The 17,153-nt window shown below is 49.0% G+C and overlaps 1 protein-coding gene across 2 annotated transcripts in view; it reads right to left on the reverse strand.

Moving 5' to 3' along the window:
- Nucleotides 1–15,487, reverse strand: part of SCN3B (sodium voltage-gated channel beta subunit 3) — a 38,265-nt gene extending 22,778 nt beyond the window's left edge. Inside the window, exon 1 of one of the 2 annotated variants that reach the window (XM_075327474.1) lies at nucleotides 14,939–15,487. In XM_075327474.1, coding sequence (XP_075183589.1) covers nucleotides 14,939–15,002 — 64 coding nt within the window. In that variant the 5' untranslated portion in view covers nucleotides 15,003–15,487. The remainder of the gene's footprint in view (nucleotides 1–14,938) is intronic. The other variant, XM_075327473.1, reaches the window with a different exon arrangement.
- Between the last annotated feature and the right edge of the window lie 1,666 nt (nucleotides 15,488–17,153).

The raw sequence follows: 17,153 nt of genomic DNA on the forward strand, positions 1-17,153 counted from the left end.
GTATGCAAAGTGTGGATTCATATTGAATTGATGATGCCCTACAACTTTGTAATTCACTTTTTGTCTCTACCTCGTTCCGTTTTTGAGATAAAAATGCTAATTCCGTTGTTTTCCACCAGGTGGCGCTATAGGTGGTTTCATTGAGTAGCACATGGCTACTTTACTAAACCTAGACACCACTTCTATGCCTATAGCTGCCGCTCTCAAGTTAATGGCGGTGGACAGGATATGGGTGGACACACTGTATATAGGGGCGGTGTATACAGGATATGGGTGGACACGCTGTATATAGGTGCGGTGTATACAGGATATGGGTGGACACGCTGTATATAGGTGCAGTGTATACAGGATATGGGTGGACACGCTGTATATAGGTGCAGTGTATACAGGGTATGGGTGGACACACTGTATATAGGTGCGGTGTATACAGGATATGGGTGGACACGCTGTATATAGGTGCGGTGTATACAGGATATGGGTGGACACGCTGTATATAGGTGCGGTGTATACAGGATATGGGTGGACGCACTGTATATAGGTGCGGAGTATACAGGATATGGGTGTACACACTGTATATAGGTGCGGTGTATACTGGATATGGGTGGACACACTGTATATAGGTGCGGTGTATACAGGATATGGGTGGACACACTGTATATAGGTGCGGTGTATACAGGATATGGGTGGACACTGGTTATAGGTGAGGTGTATACAGGATATTGGTGGACTCACTGTATATAGGTGCGGTGTATACAGGATATGGTGGACACACTGTATATAGGTGCGGTGTATACAGGATATGGTGGACACACTGTATAGAGGTGCGGTGTATACAGGATATGGGTGGACACACTGTATAGAGGTGCGGTGTATACAGGATATGGGTGGACACACTGTATATAGGTGCGGTGTATACAGGATATGGGTGGACACACTGTATATAGGTGCGGAGTATACAGGATATGGGTGTACACACTGTATATAGGTGCGGTGTATACAGGATATGGGTGGACACACTGTATATAGGTGCGGTGTATACAGGATATGGGTGGACACACTGTATATAGGTGCGGTGTATACAGGATATGGGTGGACACACTGTATAGAGGTGCGGTGTATACAGGATATGGGTGGACACACTGTATATAGGCGCGGTGTATACAGGATATGGGTGGACGCACTGTATATAGGCGCGGTGGACAGGATATGGGTGGACACACTGTATATAGGCGCGGTGTATACAGGATATGGGTGGACACACTGTATATAGGCGCGGTGTATACAGGATATGGGTGGCCACACTGTATATAGGTGCGGTGTATACAGGATATGGGTGGACACACTGTATATAGGTGCGGTGTATACAGGATATGGGTGGACACACTGTATAGAGGTGCGGTGTATACAGGATATGGGTGGACACACTGTATAGAGGCGCGGTGTATACAGGATATGGGTGGACACACTGTATAGAGGTGCGGTGTATACAGGATATGGGTGGACACACTGTATATAGGTGCGGTGTATACAGGATATGGGTGGACACGCTGTATATAGGCGCGGTGTATACAGGATATGGGTGGACACGCTGTATATAGGCGCGGTGTATACAGGATATGGGTGGACACACTGTATATAGGCGCGGTGTATACAGGATATGGGTGGACACGCTGTATATAGGCGCGGTGTATACAGGATATGGGTGGACACACTGTATATAGGCGCGGTGTATACAGGATATGGGTGGACACACTGTATATAGGCGCGGTGTATACAGGATATGGGTGGACACACTGTATATAGGTGCGGTGTATACAGGATATGGGTGGACACACTGTATATAGGTGCGGTGTATACAGGATATGGGTGGACACACTGTATATAGGTGCGGTGTATACAGGATATGGGTGGACACACTGTATATAGGTGTGGTGTATACAGGATATGGATGGACACACTGTATAAAGTATACTGTACACATTTCTACTCTATCATTAATAATAATAATAATAATAATAATCTTTATTTCTTCGTCGCTCTATTGGGAGACCCAGACAATTGGGTGTATAGCTACTGCCTCCGGAGGCCACACAAAGTATTACACTTAAAAGTGTAAGGCCCCTCCCCTTCTGCCTATACACCCCCCGTGGGATCACGGGCTGCTCAGTTTTCATGCTTTGTGCGAAGGAGGTCAGACATCCACGCATAGCTCCACTGTTTTTAGTCAGCAGCAGCTGCTGACTATGTCGGTTGGAAGAAAAGAGGGCCCATACTAGGGCCCCCAGCATGCTCCCTTCTCACCCCACTTTCTGTCGGCGGTGTTTGTAAGGTTGAGGTATCCATTGCGGGTACGGAGGCTGGAGCCCACAAGCTGCTTTCCTTCCCCATCCCCCTCAGGGCTCTGGGTGAAGTGGGATCTTACAGGTCTCCAGGCACTGAGACCGGGCTCCATCCACAGACCCAGAGAACCTGCTGGATATGGAGCTGAGTATCGTCAGGGACAGGGCCCTGCTACATTAAGGTACTCTGTGTCTCCGTACACATCGCGCACACACACACCAGCATTGCTGGGAGTGTTAGTGCGCCGGGGACAACAGCGCGGAGCGCTTGTGCTTTTATTCACTGCAGCTTAGCTGAGTGAATTTATGTATTAGGAACTGCCGCGCCGGCCGCTGCTGGGTGTTTTACACTGTGGCGCGGCTGGGACTTGTGGTGCGCCGGGGACTTCCGCGCTGGCCGTGCATAGGACGGCCGCGCTTATTACTCGAGTCCCCGGCTTTGCGGCCTAGTTTTCGTTTCGTTCCCGCCCCCAGCCCTGCCAGTCAGGGGAGAGGCGGGACGCTGTACAGACAGTCAGCGCCGAGGGCTGGAGTCTGCTTTGCATTCTCCAGCCCCCTCACTGGACACAGTGGGACGCCAGTTTCCCGCTCTTGTCTGGGGCACGCCCACGGCCCGCCCCTCTTCACAGGACGCCGGCGGCCATTCCTGCATGCAGTCCGAGCTGGAGAAGGGAGACAAGCTCTGGGCAACCAGTCACAGGATTCTGGCGACCACACACCCGCTTTTGTGCGGGCGGTAAGCAGCACCTGAAGTGCTGACCCCACTAATGCCGAAGTGGTCATTTGTACTTTATGCTTGTATGCTATACACTGCACTGTACGGTCGCTATTCTTGGATATATACCCTCCTAGATGGCTAGACAAGAGCAGCAAAAAGCAAGGGTGCTAAGGCACAAGCTTTCTATGCTGCGTGTATTGCATGTGCTGAAGTGTTCATTTGTACTTTATGCTTGTATGCTATACATTGCACTGTACGGTCGCTATTCTTGGCTATATACTATCCTAGATGGCTAGACAACAGCAGCAAAAAAGCAAGGGTGCCAAGGCACAGGCTTTCTATGCTGCTTGTACTGCATGTGATACCGTTCCACCGGCAGGTTCCACTGACCCCCATTGTGTGCAATGCTCCCCTGTAGCACTCGCTCAGCCGGGGTCTCTGCTAGAGGTGGCCAAAGGAACCACCTGTGAACCCTGTCCAGGGAAAGGGACGGAGTGGCAGTTTCGGCTGATAGATTGTCTGTGACTATGACTAACATCTTAGAGACTTTGCAGTCCAGACAGACCATGGGCAATGTTGATTCAATGCTCCCGGGCCACCCTCATTTGGAACAAATCAGTGCTCCGGGGAGGTCCCATGCATCCCAGGGTGAAGGCTCTGACACGGACAACAGTCCCAGACAGCCTAAGCGAGCTCGCTGGGAGCGGCACTCGGCTTCATCACTGGTCAGGGTCCCAGCAGGAGGACTCTAATGATGAGGCAGACGTAGCTGATCAGGACTCTGATCCTGAGACCGCTCTCAAGCCGGATACACCGGATGGTGACGCCATGGTGAATGATCTTATAGCGTCCATCAATGGAATGTTGGATATTTCTCCCTCAGCTCCTCCAGTGGAGGAGTCAGCTTCACAGCAGGAGAAATTCCATTTCAGTATCTCAAGCGTAAATTGAGTACTTTTCTGGCCACTCTGACTTCAGAGAGGCAGTTCAGAAACACCACGCTTATCCAGATAAGCGTTTCTCCAAACGTATTAAGGATACAAGTTATCCCTTTCCACCTGACGTGGTCAAGAGCTGGACCCAGTGTCCAAAGGTGGATCCTCCAATCTCCAGGCTGGCGACTAGATCCATAGTTGCAGTGGAAGATGGGGCTTCCCTTAAAGATGCCACTGACACAGATGGAGCTCTGGTTGAAATCCATCTATGAAACTATCGGCGCGTCGTTTGCTCCAGCATTCGCAGCCGTATGGGCACTACAAATTAGTTCAGCTGGTCTGGCGCAGATTGACATCGTCACACGTACATCTGTTCCGCAAGTAGCGTCCTTAACCTCTCAAATGTCTGCATTTGCGTCTTACGCTATTAATGCTGTCCTGGACTCTACGAGCAGTACGGTAGGGGCGTCCGCCAACTCCGTGGTTGTACGCAGAGCCTTGGGGTTAAGGGAATGGAGGCAGATGCTGCTTCCAAAAAAGTGCTTAATTGCCATTTTCTGTGACAGACTGTTTCGTGAGAGATTAGATGAAATCGTTAAACAGTTCAAGTCTAAGGATTCTTCCTTACCCCAGCCCAAACCTAACAAACCCCAACAGAGGAGGGGACAGTCGAGGTTTCGGTCCTTTCGAGGCTCGGGCAGGGCCCAATTGTCCTCGTCTAAAAGGACTCAAAAGGTTCAGAGGAGCTCAGATTCTTGGCGGGCTCAGTCACTCCCAAAGAAGGCAGCCGGAGGAACCGCTACCAAGGCAGCTTCCTCATGACTGTCGGCCTCCTCTCTCCGCATCCTCGGTCGGTGGCAGGCTCGCCCGCTTTGGGGACATTTAGCTGCCACAGGTCAAAGACCGTTGGGTGAGAGACATTCTGTCTCAAGAGCACAGGATCGAGTTCAGTTCTCGTCCTCCGACCCGATTCTTCAGAACTTCTCCACCTCCCGACCGAGCCGGTGCTCGTCTGCAGGCGGGTGCTCTCTAAAGGCAGAAGGAGTGGTGATCTCTGTTCCTCTCCAGGACCAAGGTCACGGTTTTTACTCCAATTTGTTTGTGGTGCCACAAAAGGGACGGGTCTTTCCGTCCTGTTCTGGACCTAAAAAACTGCTCAACAAGCATGTGAAGACCAGGCGGTTCCGGATGGAATCCCTCCGCTCCGTCATCGCCTCAATGTCTCAAGAAGAGTTCCTAGCATCAATGGACATGCTCCAGAGCACCAGCGTTTCTACGCTTCGTTATAGGAAACGAACACCTTTAGTTCGTAGCCCTGCCTTTCGGTCTGGCGACAGCCCCACGGGTCTTCACCAAGGTCATGGCTGCAGTAGTAGCAGTCCTGCGCTCTCAGGGTCACTCTGTGATCCCTTGCTTGGACGATCTCCTCGTCAAGGCACCCTCTCAAGAGGCATGCCAACACAGCCTGATCGTTGCGCTGGAGACTCTCCAGAGTTTCGGGTAGATCATCAACTTTTCAAAGTCAATTCTGACCCCGACCCAATCGCTAACATATCTTGGCATGGGGTTTCATACTCTATCAGCGATAGTGAAACTTCCGCTGGGCAAACAGCGTTCACTTCAGACAGGGGTGCAATCTCTCCGTCAAGGCCAGTCGCACCCCTTGAGACGCCTCATGCACTTCCTAGAGAAGATGGTAGCAGCATTAGAGGCAGTCCCTTTCGCGCAGTTTCATCTGCGTCCACTACAAGGGGACATTCTCCGCCAATGGGACGGGGAGTCGACGTCCCCTCGACAGGGACGTTTCTCTTTCTCAGGCGGCCAAGGAGTCTCTTCGGTGGTGGCTTCTTCCCACCTCATTGTCTTCAGGGTGGGGAGCAATTTTTCTCCTCCACAGGGCTCAAGGTACGTGGACTCAGCAGGAGTCCACCCTTCAGATCAATGTTCTGGAAATCAGAGCAGTGTATTTTGCCCTACGAGCCTTCCAGCAGTGGCTGGAAGGCAAGCAGATCCGAATTCAGGCGGACAACCCCACAGCGGTGGCATACATCAACCACCAAGGGGGGACACGCAGTCGGCAAGCCTTCCAGGAAGTCCGGCGGTTTCTGACGTGGGTGGAAGACACGGCATCCACCATATCCGCAGTTCACATCCCGGGCGTAGAAAACTGGGAAGCAGACTTCCTCAGTCGCCAGGGTATGGACGCAGGGGAATGGTCTCTTCACCCGGACGCGTTTCAGGAGATCTGTCGCCGCTGGGGGATGCCGGACGTCGACCTAATGGCGTCCCGGCACAACAACAAGGTCCCAGCTTTCACGGCACGGTCTCACGATCACAGAGCTCTGGCGGCGGACGCCTTAGTTCAAGATTGGTCGCAGTTCCGGCTCCCTTATGTGTTTCCACCTCTGGCGCTGTTGCCCAGAGTGCTACGCAAGATCAGGTCCGACTGCCGCCGCGCCATCCTCGTCGCTCCAGACTGGCCGAGGAGGTCGTGGTTCCCGGATATGTGGCATCTCACGGTAGGACAACCGTGGGCACTACCAGACCGGCCAGACTTGCTGTCTCAAGGGCCGTTTTTCCATCTGAATTCTGCGGCCCTGAACCTGACTGTGTGGCCATTGAGTCCTGGATCCTAGCGTCTTCAGGATTATCTCAAGAGGTCATTGCCTCCATGGGATAGGCTAGGAAACCAAGCTCTACCAAGATCTACCACAGGACGTGGAAGATATTCTTAGCTTGGTGCTCGGCTCAGGACGTTTCTCCCTGGCCATTGGCATTGACTACTTTCCTTTCCTTCCTGCAATCCAGGTTGGAAAAAGGTTGGTCGCTCGGCTCCCTTAAGGGACAAGTCTCTGCGCTCTCTGTGTTTTTTCAGAAGCGCCTGGCCAGACTCCAACAGGTACGCACGTTCCTGCAAGGGGTTTGTCAGATCGTCCCTCCTTACAAGCAGCCGTTAGAGCCCTGGGATCTGAACAGGGTTCTAATAGCTCTCCAGAAGCCGCTTTTCGAGCCTATGAGGGATGTTTCCCTTTCTCGCCTTTCACGGACAGTGGCCTTTTCTAGTGGCGGTCACGTCTCTTCGGAGAGTGGCCAAGCTAGCAGCGCTGTCTTGCAAATCTCCCTTCCTGGTGTTTTCACCAGGACAAGGTGGTTCTGCGCCCGATTCAGGAGTTCTCCCTAAGGTGGTATCCCCCTGTCATCTCAATCGGGATATCTCCTTACCGTCTTGTCATCCAGTTCATCAATGTGATCGGGATTTGCTTTTGTTGGATCTGGTGAGAGCTCTCAGAATCTACTTTTCCTGCATGGCGCTCCTGCGCCGCTCGGAGGCACTCTTGTCCTTGTCGCTGGTCAGCGTAAGGGGTTGCAAGCTTCCAAATCCACCCTGACTCGGTGGATCAACGAACCAGTTCTTGAAGTCTACCGTTCTGCGGGGCTTCCGGTTCCCTCAGGGCTGAAGGCCCATTTTGCCAGAGCCGTGGGTGCGTCCCGGGCATTACGGCACCAGGCTTCGGCCCAGCAGGTGTGCCAGGCGGCTACCTGGTCGAGTCTGCACGCTTTTACCAAGCATTATCAGGTGCATACCTATGCTTCGGCGGACGCCAGCCTAGGTAGAAGAGTCCTGCAGGCGGCGGTTGCCCCCATGTAGGAAAAGGCCATTTTACGGCCTATCACGAGGTATTATTTTACCCACCCAGGGATTGCTTTTGGACATCCCAATTGTCTGGGTCTCCCAATAGAGCGACGAAGAAGAAGGGAATTTTGTTTACTTACCGTAAATTCCTTTTCTTCTAGCTCTAATTGGGAGACCCAGCACCCGCCCCTGTTTTTTTGGGGTATACATGTTAGTCATGTTGAATGGTTTCAGTTCTCCGATATTCCTTCGGATTGAATTTGCTTAAACCAGTTTATTGGCTTTCCTCCTTCTTGCTTTTGCACTAAAACTGAGCAGCCCGTGATCCCACGGGGGGTGTATAGGCAGAAGGGGAGGGGCCTTACACTTTTAAGTGTAATACTTTGTGTGGCCTCCGGAGGCAGTAGCTATACACCCAATTGTCTGGGTCTCCCAATTAGAGCTAGAAGAAAAGGAATTTACGGTAAGTAAACAAAATTCCCTTCTTCTATAGCGCCAACATATTCCGCAGCGCTTTACAATGATTATCCTCATCATCAATCATCCTATACTGGTACCGGTTCCATGGTACTGGTGTTATGTAGGTCTTCTACAGGTCTGAAGTAACACCAGGGCTTATCCCATTCAGAAGCTGGAGCTGTAATAATCATTTCTCAAGGTTTGTGGCTCTTCTATGTCATCGCAGTGATCTGCCCTGCATTAGCTGTTGGCACTATGTGGCGGTAGCGGTGCCATATGGGCAGCTGTTCAGGTGCTGATAGCACTCAGAGTAATGTCTGTAATGTACATTAGCGATGCATTATCTGAGGATAGTGTTTCAGCTGTTGGCGTACACTGTATCTGAAGTCAGTACAAAGTGTATTTACTGACCTGCAGCTACCAGCGCCAGCCAGAATGATACATCGATATAGTTCTCTTGTGGCCCAAGTAAACCTGATATCATTGCCTGAGGTGCTCCATGCGCTAAAATGTACAATACTTGATTTTGTTTCATGTCTGTCTATTTTGTCAAAGTGCCCACTTACTACCACACCACTGCTTACATTCCACTGCAGCATTCGGGTCAAATCCACAGCACTGAAGCTTACCAGCACTACATGTTCTGGGACATCCATTTCCTTAGTGGCTTTAGTGCTTTTATTGTCCAATCAGATTCATGCCTCCAGGTAAAAAAACCCATCTCTCTGCCATGTCTGTGTACGGTTCTGGTATCAGAGACCTGCACCAGCTTCCTGAAATCCACCTCATTGAATCATACCCGTACCCCAGCTCCCAGCAGTGGAGGCCGTTAGTGGACAGCACATTAGTAAGATTTTATGGAAGACGTCACATAGTGACTTGCGCTTTTGATAATTAGGTCAGTAGCTTTTGGATGGAGACAAGTTGTCTGAAAGTACAAGGAGCATTTATTTAGGACGACTCTAAGCCCCCAGAAGCCGCTATGGGATTGACATTTGCACTCATTCCAATATGAAAACTGCACTCACATTTGCAGCTGTTTTTTTTTTGTTTTTATTTTTTTTTAACTGTTCCGATGCATCAAAACTATAAAAACAAAATGAAGCAACTTTACAGACGGTTTTGATTAGAAACCCCCCTACAGTCCTGAGTCTGCAGATGCTTGAGCAATCAGTTTGTGTGAATCTCTCCTTTTTGTATTCTCAGTTCTGATGTCTCCGATGTCGAAAGTTTAGACGAGACGTCGCTTTTCATAGAAAAATCGGGAAACTAGAGCAAATGTGAAATATTTATATGTGAGCGTGGGCAGAGTCTGTGCCCTGGATCCGGCACATATGTCAGCTTAGTCTGAAGCTGCGGCAAGACATGGGGATACACAGAGCACATGTCACATCTAGTCTCCCTAACTTATTAGCCTTACAGCCACCATTACTAGACACAGTGATGGGGCTCAGCCGCATAGCCCCATGCAGGATATTTGGTTAGGGGGCAGGGGGTGCACACAGCAGGGCACACACACACTTTCTAGCTCTTGTCCACACCTTCTGAACAAATAGAATATACAGTGCCTTGCAAAAGTATTCGACCCCCTTGAATTTTTGAACCTTTTTCCGCAGTTCAGGCTTCAAACATAAAGATAAAAATTTTAATGTTCTGGTGAAGAATCAACAACAAGTGGACACAATTGTGAAGTTGAATTAAATTTATTGCTTATTTTAAACTTTTTTAAATAGTAAATAACTGAAAATTGGGGCGTGCAATAGTATTCATCCCCTTTACTTTCAGTGGAAACTCACTCCAGGAGTTCATTGAGGATCTCTGAATGATCCAATGTTGTCCTAAATGACTGATGATGATAAATATAAGCCCCTGTGTGTAACCAAGCCTCCGTATAAATGCCCCTGCTCTGTGATAGTCTCAGTGTTCTGTTTAAAGCACAGATTGCATCATGAAGACCAAGGAACACCACAGGCAGGTCCGTGATAATGTTGTGGAGAAGTTTAAAGCCGGATTTGGTTACAAAAAGATTTCCAAAACTTTAAACATCCCAAGGAGCACTGTGCAAGCGATCATATTGAAATGGAAGGAGTATCATACCACTGCAAATCTACCAAGACCCGGCCGTCCATCCAAACTTGCATCTCAAACAAGAGGAAGACTGATCAGAGATGCAGCCAAGAGGCCTATGATCACTCTGGATGAACTGCAGAGATCTACAGCTGAGGTGGGAGAGTCTGTCCATAGGACAACAATCAGCCGTACACTGCACAAATCTGGCCTTTATGGAAGAGTGGCAAAAAGAAAGCCATTTCTCAAAGATATCTGTAAAAAGTGTCATGTAAAGTTTGCCACAAGCCACCTGGAGACACCAAACATGTGGAAGAACATCGAACTATTTGGGCACAATGCCAAACGATATGTTTGGCGTAAAAACAACACAGCTCATCACCCTGAACACACCATCCCCACTGTCAAACGTGGTGGCAGCATCATGGTTTGTGCCTGCTTTTCTTCAGCAGGGACAGAGAAGATGGTTAAAATTGTTGGGAAGATGGATGGAGACAAATACAGGACCATTCTTGAAGAAAACCTGATGGAGTCTGCAAAAGACCTGAGACTGGGACGGAGATTTGTCTTCCAACAAGACAATGATCCCAAACATAAAGCAAAATCTACAATGGAATGGTTTACAAATAAACGTATCCAGGTGTTAGAATGGCCAAGTCACAGTCCAGACCTGAACCCAATCGAGAATCTGTGGAAAGAGCTGAAAACTGCTGTTCACAAACGCCTCCATCCAACCTCACTCAGCTCAGCTGTTTACAAAGGAAGAACGGGCGAGAATTTCAGCCTCTCCATGTGCAAAACTGATAAGACACATACCCCAAGAGACTTGTGCTGTAATCGCTGCAAAAGGGGGCGCTACAAAGTATTAAATTAAAGGGGACGAATAATATTGCACGCCCCAATTTTCAGTTATTTATTTTTTTAAAAAAGTTTAAAATAAGCAATAAATATCGTTCAACTTCACAATTGTGTCCACTTCTTGTTGATTCTTCACCAGAACATTAACATTTTATCTTTATGTATGAAGCCTGAAATGTGGGAAAAGGTTGAAAACTTCAAGGGGGCCGAATACTTTCGCAAGGCACTGTAGGTCTACCAATGTACACATCTGTTGTTTCATCATTGAACTGTCTGACCCATTGATACATAAGCAAGGAGAAAGGACGGGACTCAGCACCATTTCCAGGATAGGAAAAATATAAATCCAACAAAAAATATATAAAAGTGTAGAAACTTTATTCAACGATTAAAAATCCAAGAAAAACATCATCGGTTCCATAAAAACATCATGGCTTGACGCGTTTCGGACAGTTGGAATGTAGATAAGTCCTTAATCATAAGAATGATGCTTATGATTAAGGACTTAGCTACATTCCAACTGTCCGAAACGCGTCAAGCCATGATGTTTTTATGGAACCGATGATGTTTTTCTTGGATTTTTAATCGTTGAATAAAGTTTCTACACTTTTATATATTTTTTGTTGGATTTATATTTTTCCTATCCTGGAAATGGTGCTGAGTCCCGCCCTTTCTCCTTGCTATTGCCTCTACGGACCTGCCTGTCCGGTGGACATCCTGCATCCCATCTGAACTGAGCGGATCCATATACGGGTGAGCTGAATTTTTCTTTCTTCGTTCCCCATTGATACATAACATTTGTTTACAGATTCATGTGTCCCATCCGTTAAGCTCAGTAAACGTCCTATCACTTCTTGCGGATCAGATTTGGCCATTCTATTCTATGGGGATCTGTTAAAAACGACTATCTGAACATTTACATTCTTCATCAATTTTCTGTACATTTTTAACTGATCCATTTATAACAACAATGAAACAAATTAAATGAATGAATGAATGAATGAATGAATGAATGAATGAATGAAAAAAGGAATTCTGACCGTCTACCTCAGATGTGAAACACAGATAAGAAAAACTGGATACAAAAACTGAGGACACATGGAAAGTAGATGTGTGGATGTATAAATGTAGCCAAAATATTCCACCTGTATGGTCCGTGACTGGCATAATTCAGTGCTGCCCCCAGTGTGTGGGGGATAAATGCCTGTGGAGTGAATGCCCATTATTAAAGAGTAACTGTTTTAATTTTCATTTAATAAATCAATAGTTCACATGAAAATAAGCACATTTGTATTTTATCTTATCTGAGAAATCTGCTTCTTCCTCCTTCTGGACTGATTCCTTCAGTGAAGACAAGACTCTCCCATTATTGGGATAGGAGATGACGGTTGGTGCTCATGAAGTTTTATGGAGGGGGAGGAGCCAGAAACAGACATTCTGCTGCAAGTTCTCTGCAGTTACACTCCTCCATAGATCGTTATGAGCACCAGCCGTCTTCTGCCTCTGTAATGTAATAATCCATGTTTTTTCCTGTGAATTGAGAATGAATGATAAATGCAGGAGGAGCAGGGGCAGATTTCTCTGATCAGATCTGTTACAAAGTTAACATGTACTATTGATTTATGAAAGAAGATCTAATGACGGCTACTCTTTCAGGCATATTATGGTAACAATATAAGAGAAGGGCATACTTACAGCAGAAGATCCAAGACCAGAGTGTGGATCTGAGCAGCCGGCAGCGGCCTCTGAGCGGCGCCAATGCAAGGTGGACATTAGTGTGTACAGGGTCCTGTCCGTCCTCTAGGTGCAGCCAGTGACCTCCCTGCACTGAAATGTCCCCAGGGGCTATCGGGCTGGTGTATGAGGCGACCCACAGCCTTGGATCTGTATTTTAGGTGATCGCTGCGGGCGCAGTGCAGGGTCTGTGTTTGGGCTATGTGTAGTGAAATTACATACTTGCTGATTTAGTATTCCACCTATTGTTAATCCCCAGGACACTCTTCATTTCCCCTGTTGCCATGTGTGCGGGGGTCAGGGAATGCCTATATAAACTACAGGTAACTAATCCACAATGGAGGGAAAAAATCTAATCGTTCCCTTCTCGCAGTAATACAAATCTGCTCCCCATACACATGACCCAGTCTAAACAGGCAGAGCTGCAGTGTGCAGCATGGTGGATAAACCGCATAGGTTATCTGTTGGTGGTACAATTTCCAGTTGACACCTGGCCCTAAAGTCCCATGATCTGTCTATAGATGACTTCTCTCCTTACATATTGTAATTTACTAGAGCAGTGAAAGAGATGAGATCCACACAAGGTGTCCGTGCCATCGTCACCAGTGCTACCAGCCTGTGACCTACTACTCCCATCATCCCACCCACTGGGAAGGCCGTGGCCCCCGCCTTGTCTCCTCAGTGTCCATACCTGGCAGAGTTACCATACATCTGACCTCCCCATGGGGCCTCTGAAGTGTGCGCACATGGCGGCTGGTATATGTGCCCTGGGCATGAGCGATGCCAGTCTCTGGTCTACAAGTGAAGGAATAAGGACCCATGGGTGGAGGCTGCAATATAATGCTATATAGGTCTTAGTGTATATACAGTATGTGCAACAAAGGGAATAAGATGGCTATCCTTCAGTTACTGTCCCTCTGATATTCCTGTTGCACAGTCCTCCTGCGGGTCTGGAGTCTTTCCCAAAACTCGCTGACATCAAATGCATGGAAATGTATCAAAATCCTAAAAGGATTCAATATATAATCCTTATACAAATGTATATAACAGCCTTAGTTATTGGCTCCATAGACTGATCCTGTATATATACATTCACTGATATAGAGTGACCCCGATATATCAGATGTGGGTGACCGTGACCAGTCCACATGTATCAGACACATTGTGGGTGGCAGTTACCCCCATATACCAGACATGTGGTGGGTGACAGTGACCCCCCATGTATCAGACTTGTTGTGGGTGCCAGTGACCCCCCATGTATGAGACTTGTTGTGGGTGACAGACCCCCCCCCCATGTATCAGACACATTGTGGGTAACAGTGACCCCCATATATCAGACATGTGGTAGGTGACAGTGACCCCCATGTATCAGACTTGTTGTGGGTGACAGACCCCCCCCCCATGTATCAGACACATTGTGGGTGGCAGTTACCCCCATATACCAGACATGTGGTGGGTGACAGTGACCCCCATGTATCAGACTTGTTGTGGGTGACAGTGACCCCTCATGTATCAGACATGTTGTGGGTGCCAGTGACCCCCATATATCAGACATGTGGTAGGTGACAGTGACCCCCCATGTATCAGACGTGTTGTGGGTGCCAGTGACCCCCATATATCAGACATGTGGTGGGTGACAGTGACCCCCATGTATCAGACTTGTTGTGGGTGACAGTGACCCCTCATGTATCAGACATGTTGTGGGTGACAGTGACCCCCCATGTATCAGACGTGTTGTGGGTGCCAGTGACCCCCATATATCAGACATGTGGTAGGTGACAGTGACCCCCCATGTATCAGACATGTTGTGGGTGCCAGTGACCCCCATGTATCAGACATGTGGTGGGTGCCAGTGACCCCCATGTATCAGACATGTGGTAGGTGACAGTGACCCCCCATGTATCAGACATGTTGTGGGTGACAGTGACCCCCCATGTATCAGACGTGTTGTGGGTGCCAGTGACCCCCATATATCAGACATGTGGTAGGTGACAGTGACCCCCCATGTATCAGACATGTTGTGGGTGCCAGTGACCCCCATGTATCAGACATGTGGTGGGTGCCAGTGACCCCCATGTATCAGATATGTGGGGCCCAGGCCCCTTCTCTGAGCTCTGCCTCTCCTCTGCCTCCTCCATTGTTCTGCCATTAGTAGTGCGATCACACAAGCACTGACCTAGAAATGATCACATACCCCACATCAGCAGCAGCAGCCCCCACAGCACACGGTGCCTGCAGGTAGCCATGATGGTCTTCATTCCTTCCAGGGTGGTCTCGTGAGCCAGGATTTGTGTCAGGTTACTGGGGCAAGAGGAGAAGGATGATGATGGTAATGGATAGACCCCCTCCTCCTACATCTTCAGCGCTGCCATGTTCCCGGGGTGGGGACCCTGTGAGGGGTCATGGATGTCTTCAGCACCTTGGAGAGAGCAGCAGTGACAGATGCAGGGAAGATTGTGGCGGCGGCGGCGGCAGCCTGTCTGTGCAGCCTGTCTGTGCAGCGGCAGCCTGTCTGTGCAGCCTGTCTGTGCAGCGGCAGCCTGTCTGTGCAGCCTGTCTGTGCAGCGGGCGTGCAGTGCAGCGGGCGTGCAGATGGGCGGTCACTATCCCCTCCTCTCCAGGAGATCGGGGTGGCAGGAAGGAATAAGCATGTCCCTTTAAGGAAATATTAGCGTCTTCCCAGCGCAGATCTAATGATCCTGAAGGTGTTCAGGGAGCACAATGGTTATCAGGAGAGCAAGCCCAGCGACTAGGAGGAGACATGATCTGTGCAAGCGCTAGGTGGCAGTGGAGAGCAGCGTCTGCTGGATGAGTCATACACTAGACAGCCGAGCACACAGCAGAGGGGAGTGAAGAGACCCCAAGTCACAGACACCGGGAGCAGAGACCCCCGATCATATATACCAGGGGCAGAGGGACCCCAGATCATATATACCACGAGCAGAGAGACCCCAGATCATATACACTGGGAACAGACAGACCCCAGATCATATATACCAGGAGCAGAGAGACCCCGGATCATATATACCAGGGGCAGAGAGACCCCAGATCATATATACCAGGGGCAGAGGGACCCCAGATCATATATACCACGAGCAGAGAGACCCCAGATCATATACACTGGGAACAGAGAGACCCCAGATCATATATACCAGGAGCAGAGAGACCCCGGATCATATATACCAGGAGCAGAGAGACCCCAGATCATATATACCAGGAGCAGAGAGACCCCGGATCATATATACCAGGAGCAGAGAGACCCCAGATCATATATACCAGGGGCAGAGAGACCTTAGATCATATATACCAGGAGAGGAAAGACCCCAGATCATATATATACCAGGGGCAGAGACACCTTAGATCATATATACCAGGAGCGGAAAGACCCCGGATCATATACACTTGGAACAGAGAGACCCCAGATGATATATACCAGGGGCAGAGAGACCCCAGATCATATATACCAGGGGCAGAGGGACCCCAGATCATATATACCACGAGCAGAGAGACCCCAGATCATATACACTGGGAACAGAGAGACCCCGGATCATATATACCAGGGGCAGAGGGACCCCAGATCATATATACCACGAGCAGAGAGACCCCAGATCATATACACTGGGAACAGAGAGACCCCGGATCATATATACCAAGGGCAGAGAGAGCCCAGAACATATATACCTGGGACAGAGAGACCCCCAGATCATATATACCAGGGGCAGAGAGACCCCAGATCATATGTACCAGGGGCAGAGAGACCCCAGATCATATATACCAGGGGCAGAGAGACCCCAGATCATATATACCAGGGGCAGAGAGACCCCAGATCATATATACCAGGGGCAGAGAGACCCCAGATCATATATACCAGGAGCGGAAAGACCCCAGATCATATATATACCAGGGGCAGAGACACCCCAGATCATATATACCAGGAGCAGAGAGACCCCAGATCATATATACCTGGGGCAGAGAGACCCCAGAACATATATACCTGGGGTAGAGAGACCCCAGAACATATATACCTGGGGCAGAGAGACCCCAGATCATATATACCAGGAGCAGAAAGACCCCAGATCATATATATACCAGGAGCAGAGAGACCCCAGATCATATACACTAGGAACAGAGAGACCCCGGATCATATACACTAGGAACAGAGAGACCCCAGATCATATATCCCAGGGGCAGAGAGACCCCAGATCATATATACCAGGGGCAGAGAGACCCCAGATCATATATATACCAGGGGCAGAGAGACCTTAGATCATATATACCAGGAGCGGAAAGACCCCAGATCATATATATACCAGGGGCAGAGACACCCCAGATCATATATACCAGGAGCAGAGAGACCCCAGATCATATATACCAGGGGCAGAGAGACCCCAGAACATATATACCTGGGG

The sequence above is a fragment of the Anomaloglossus baeobatrachus genome, chromosome 11 (genome assembly GCF_048569485.1).
Source record: "Anomaloglossus baeobatrachus isolate aAnoBae1 chromosome 11, aAnoBae1.hap1, whole genome shotgun sequence".
Taxonomy (NCBI): Eukaryota; Metazoa; Chordata; class Amphibia; order Anura; family Aromobatidae; genus Anomaloglossus; species Anomaloglossus baeobatrachus.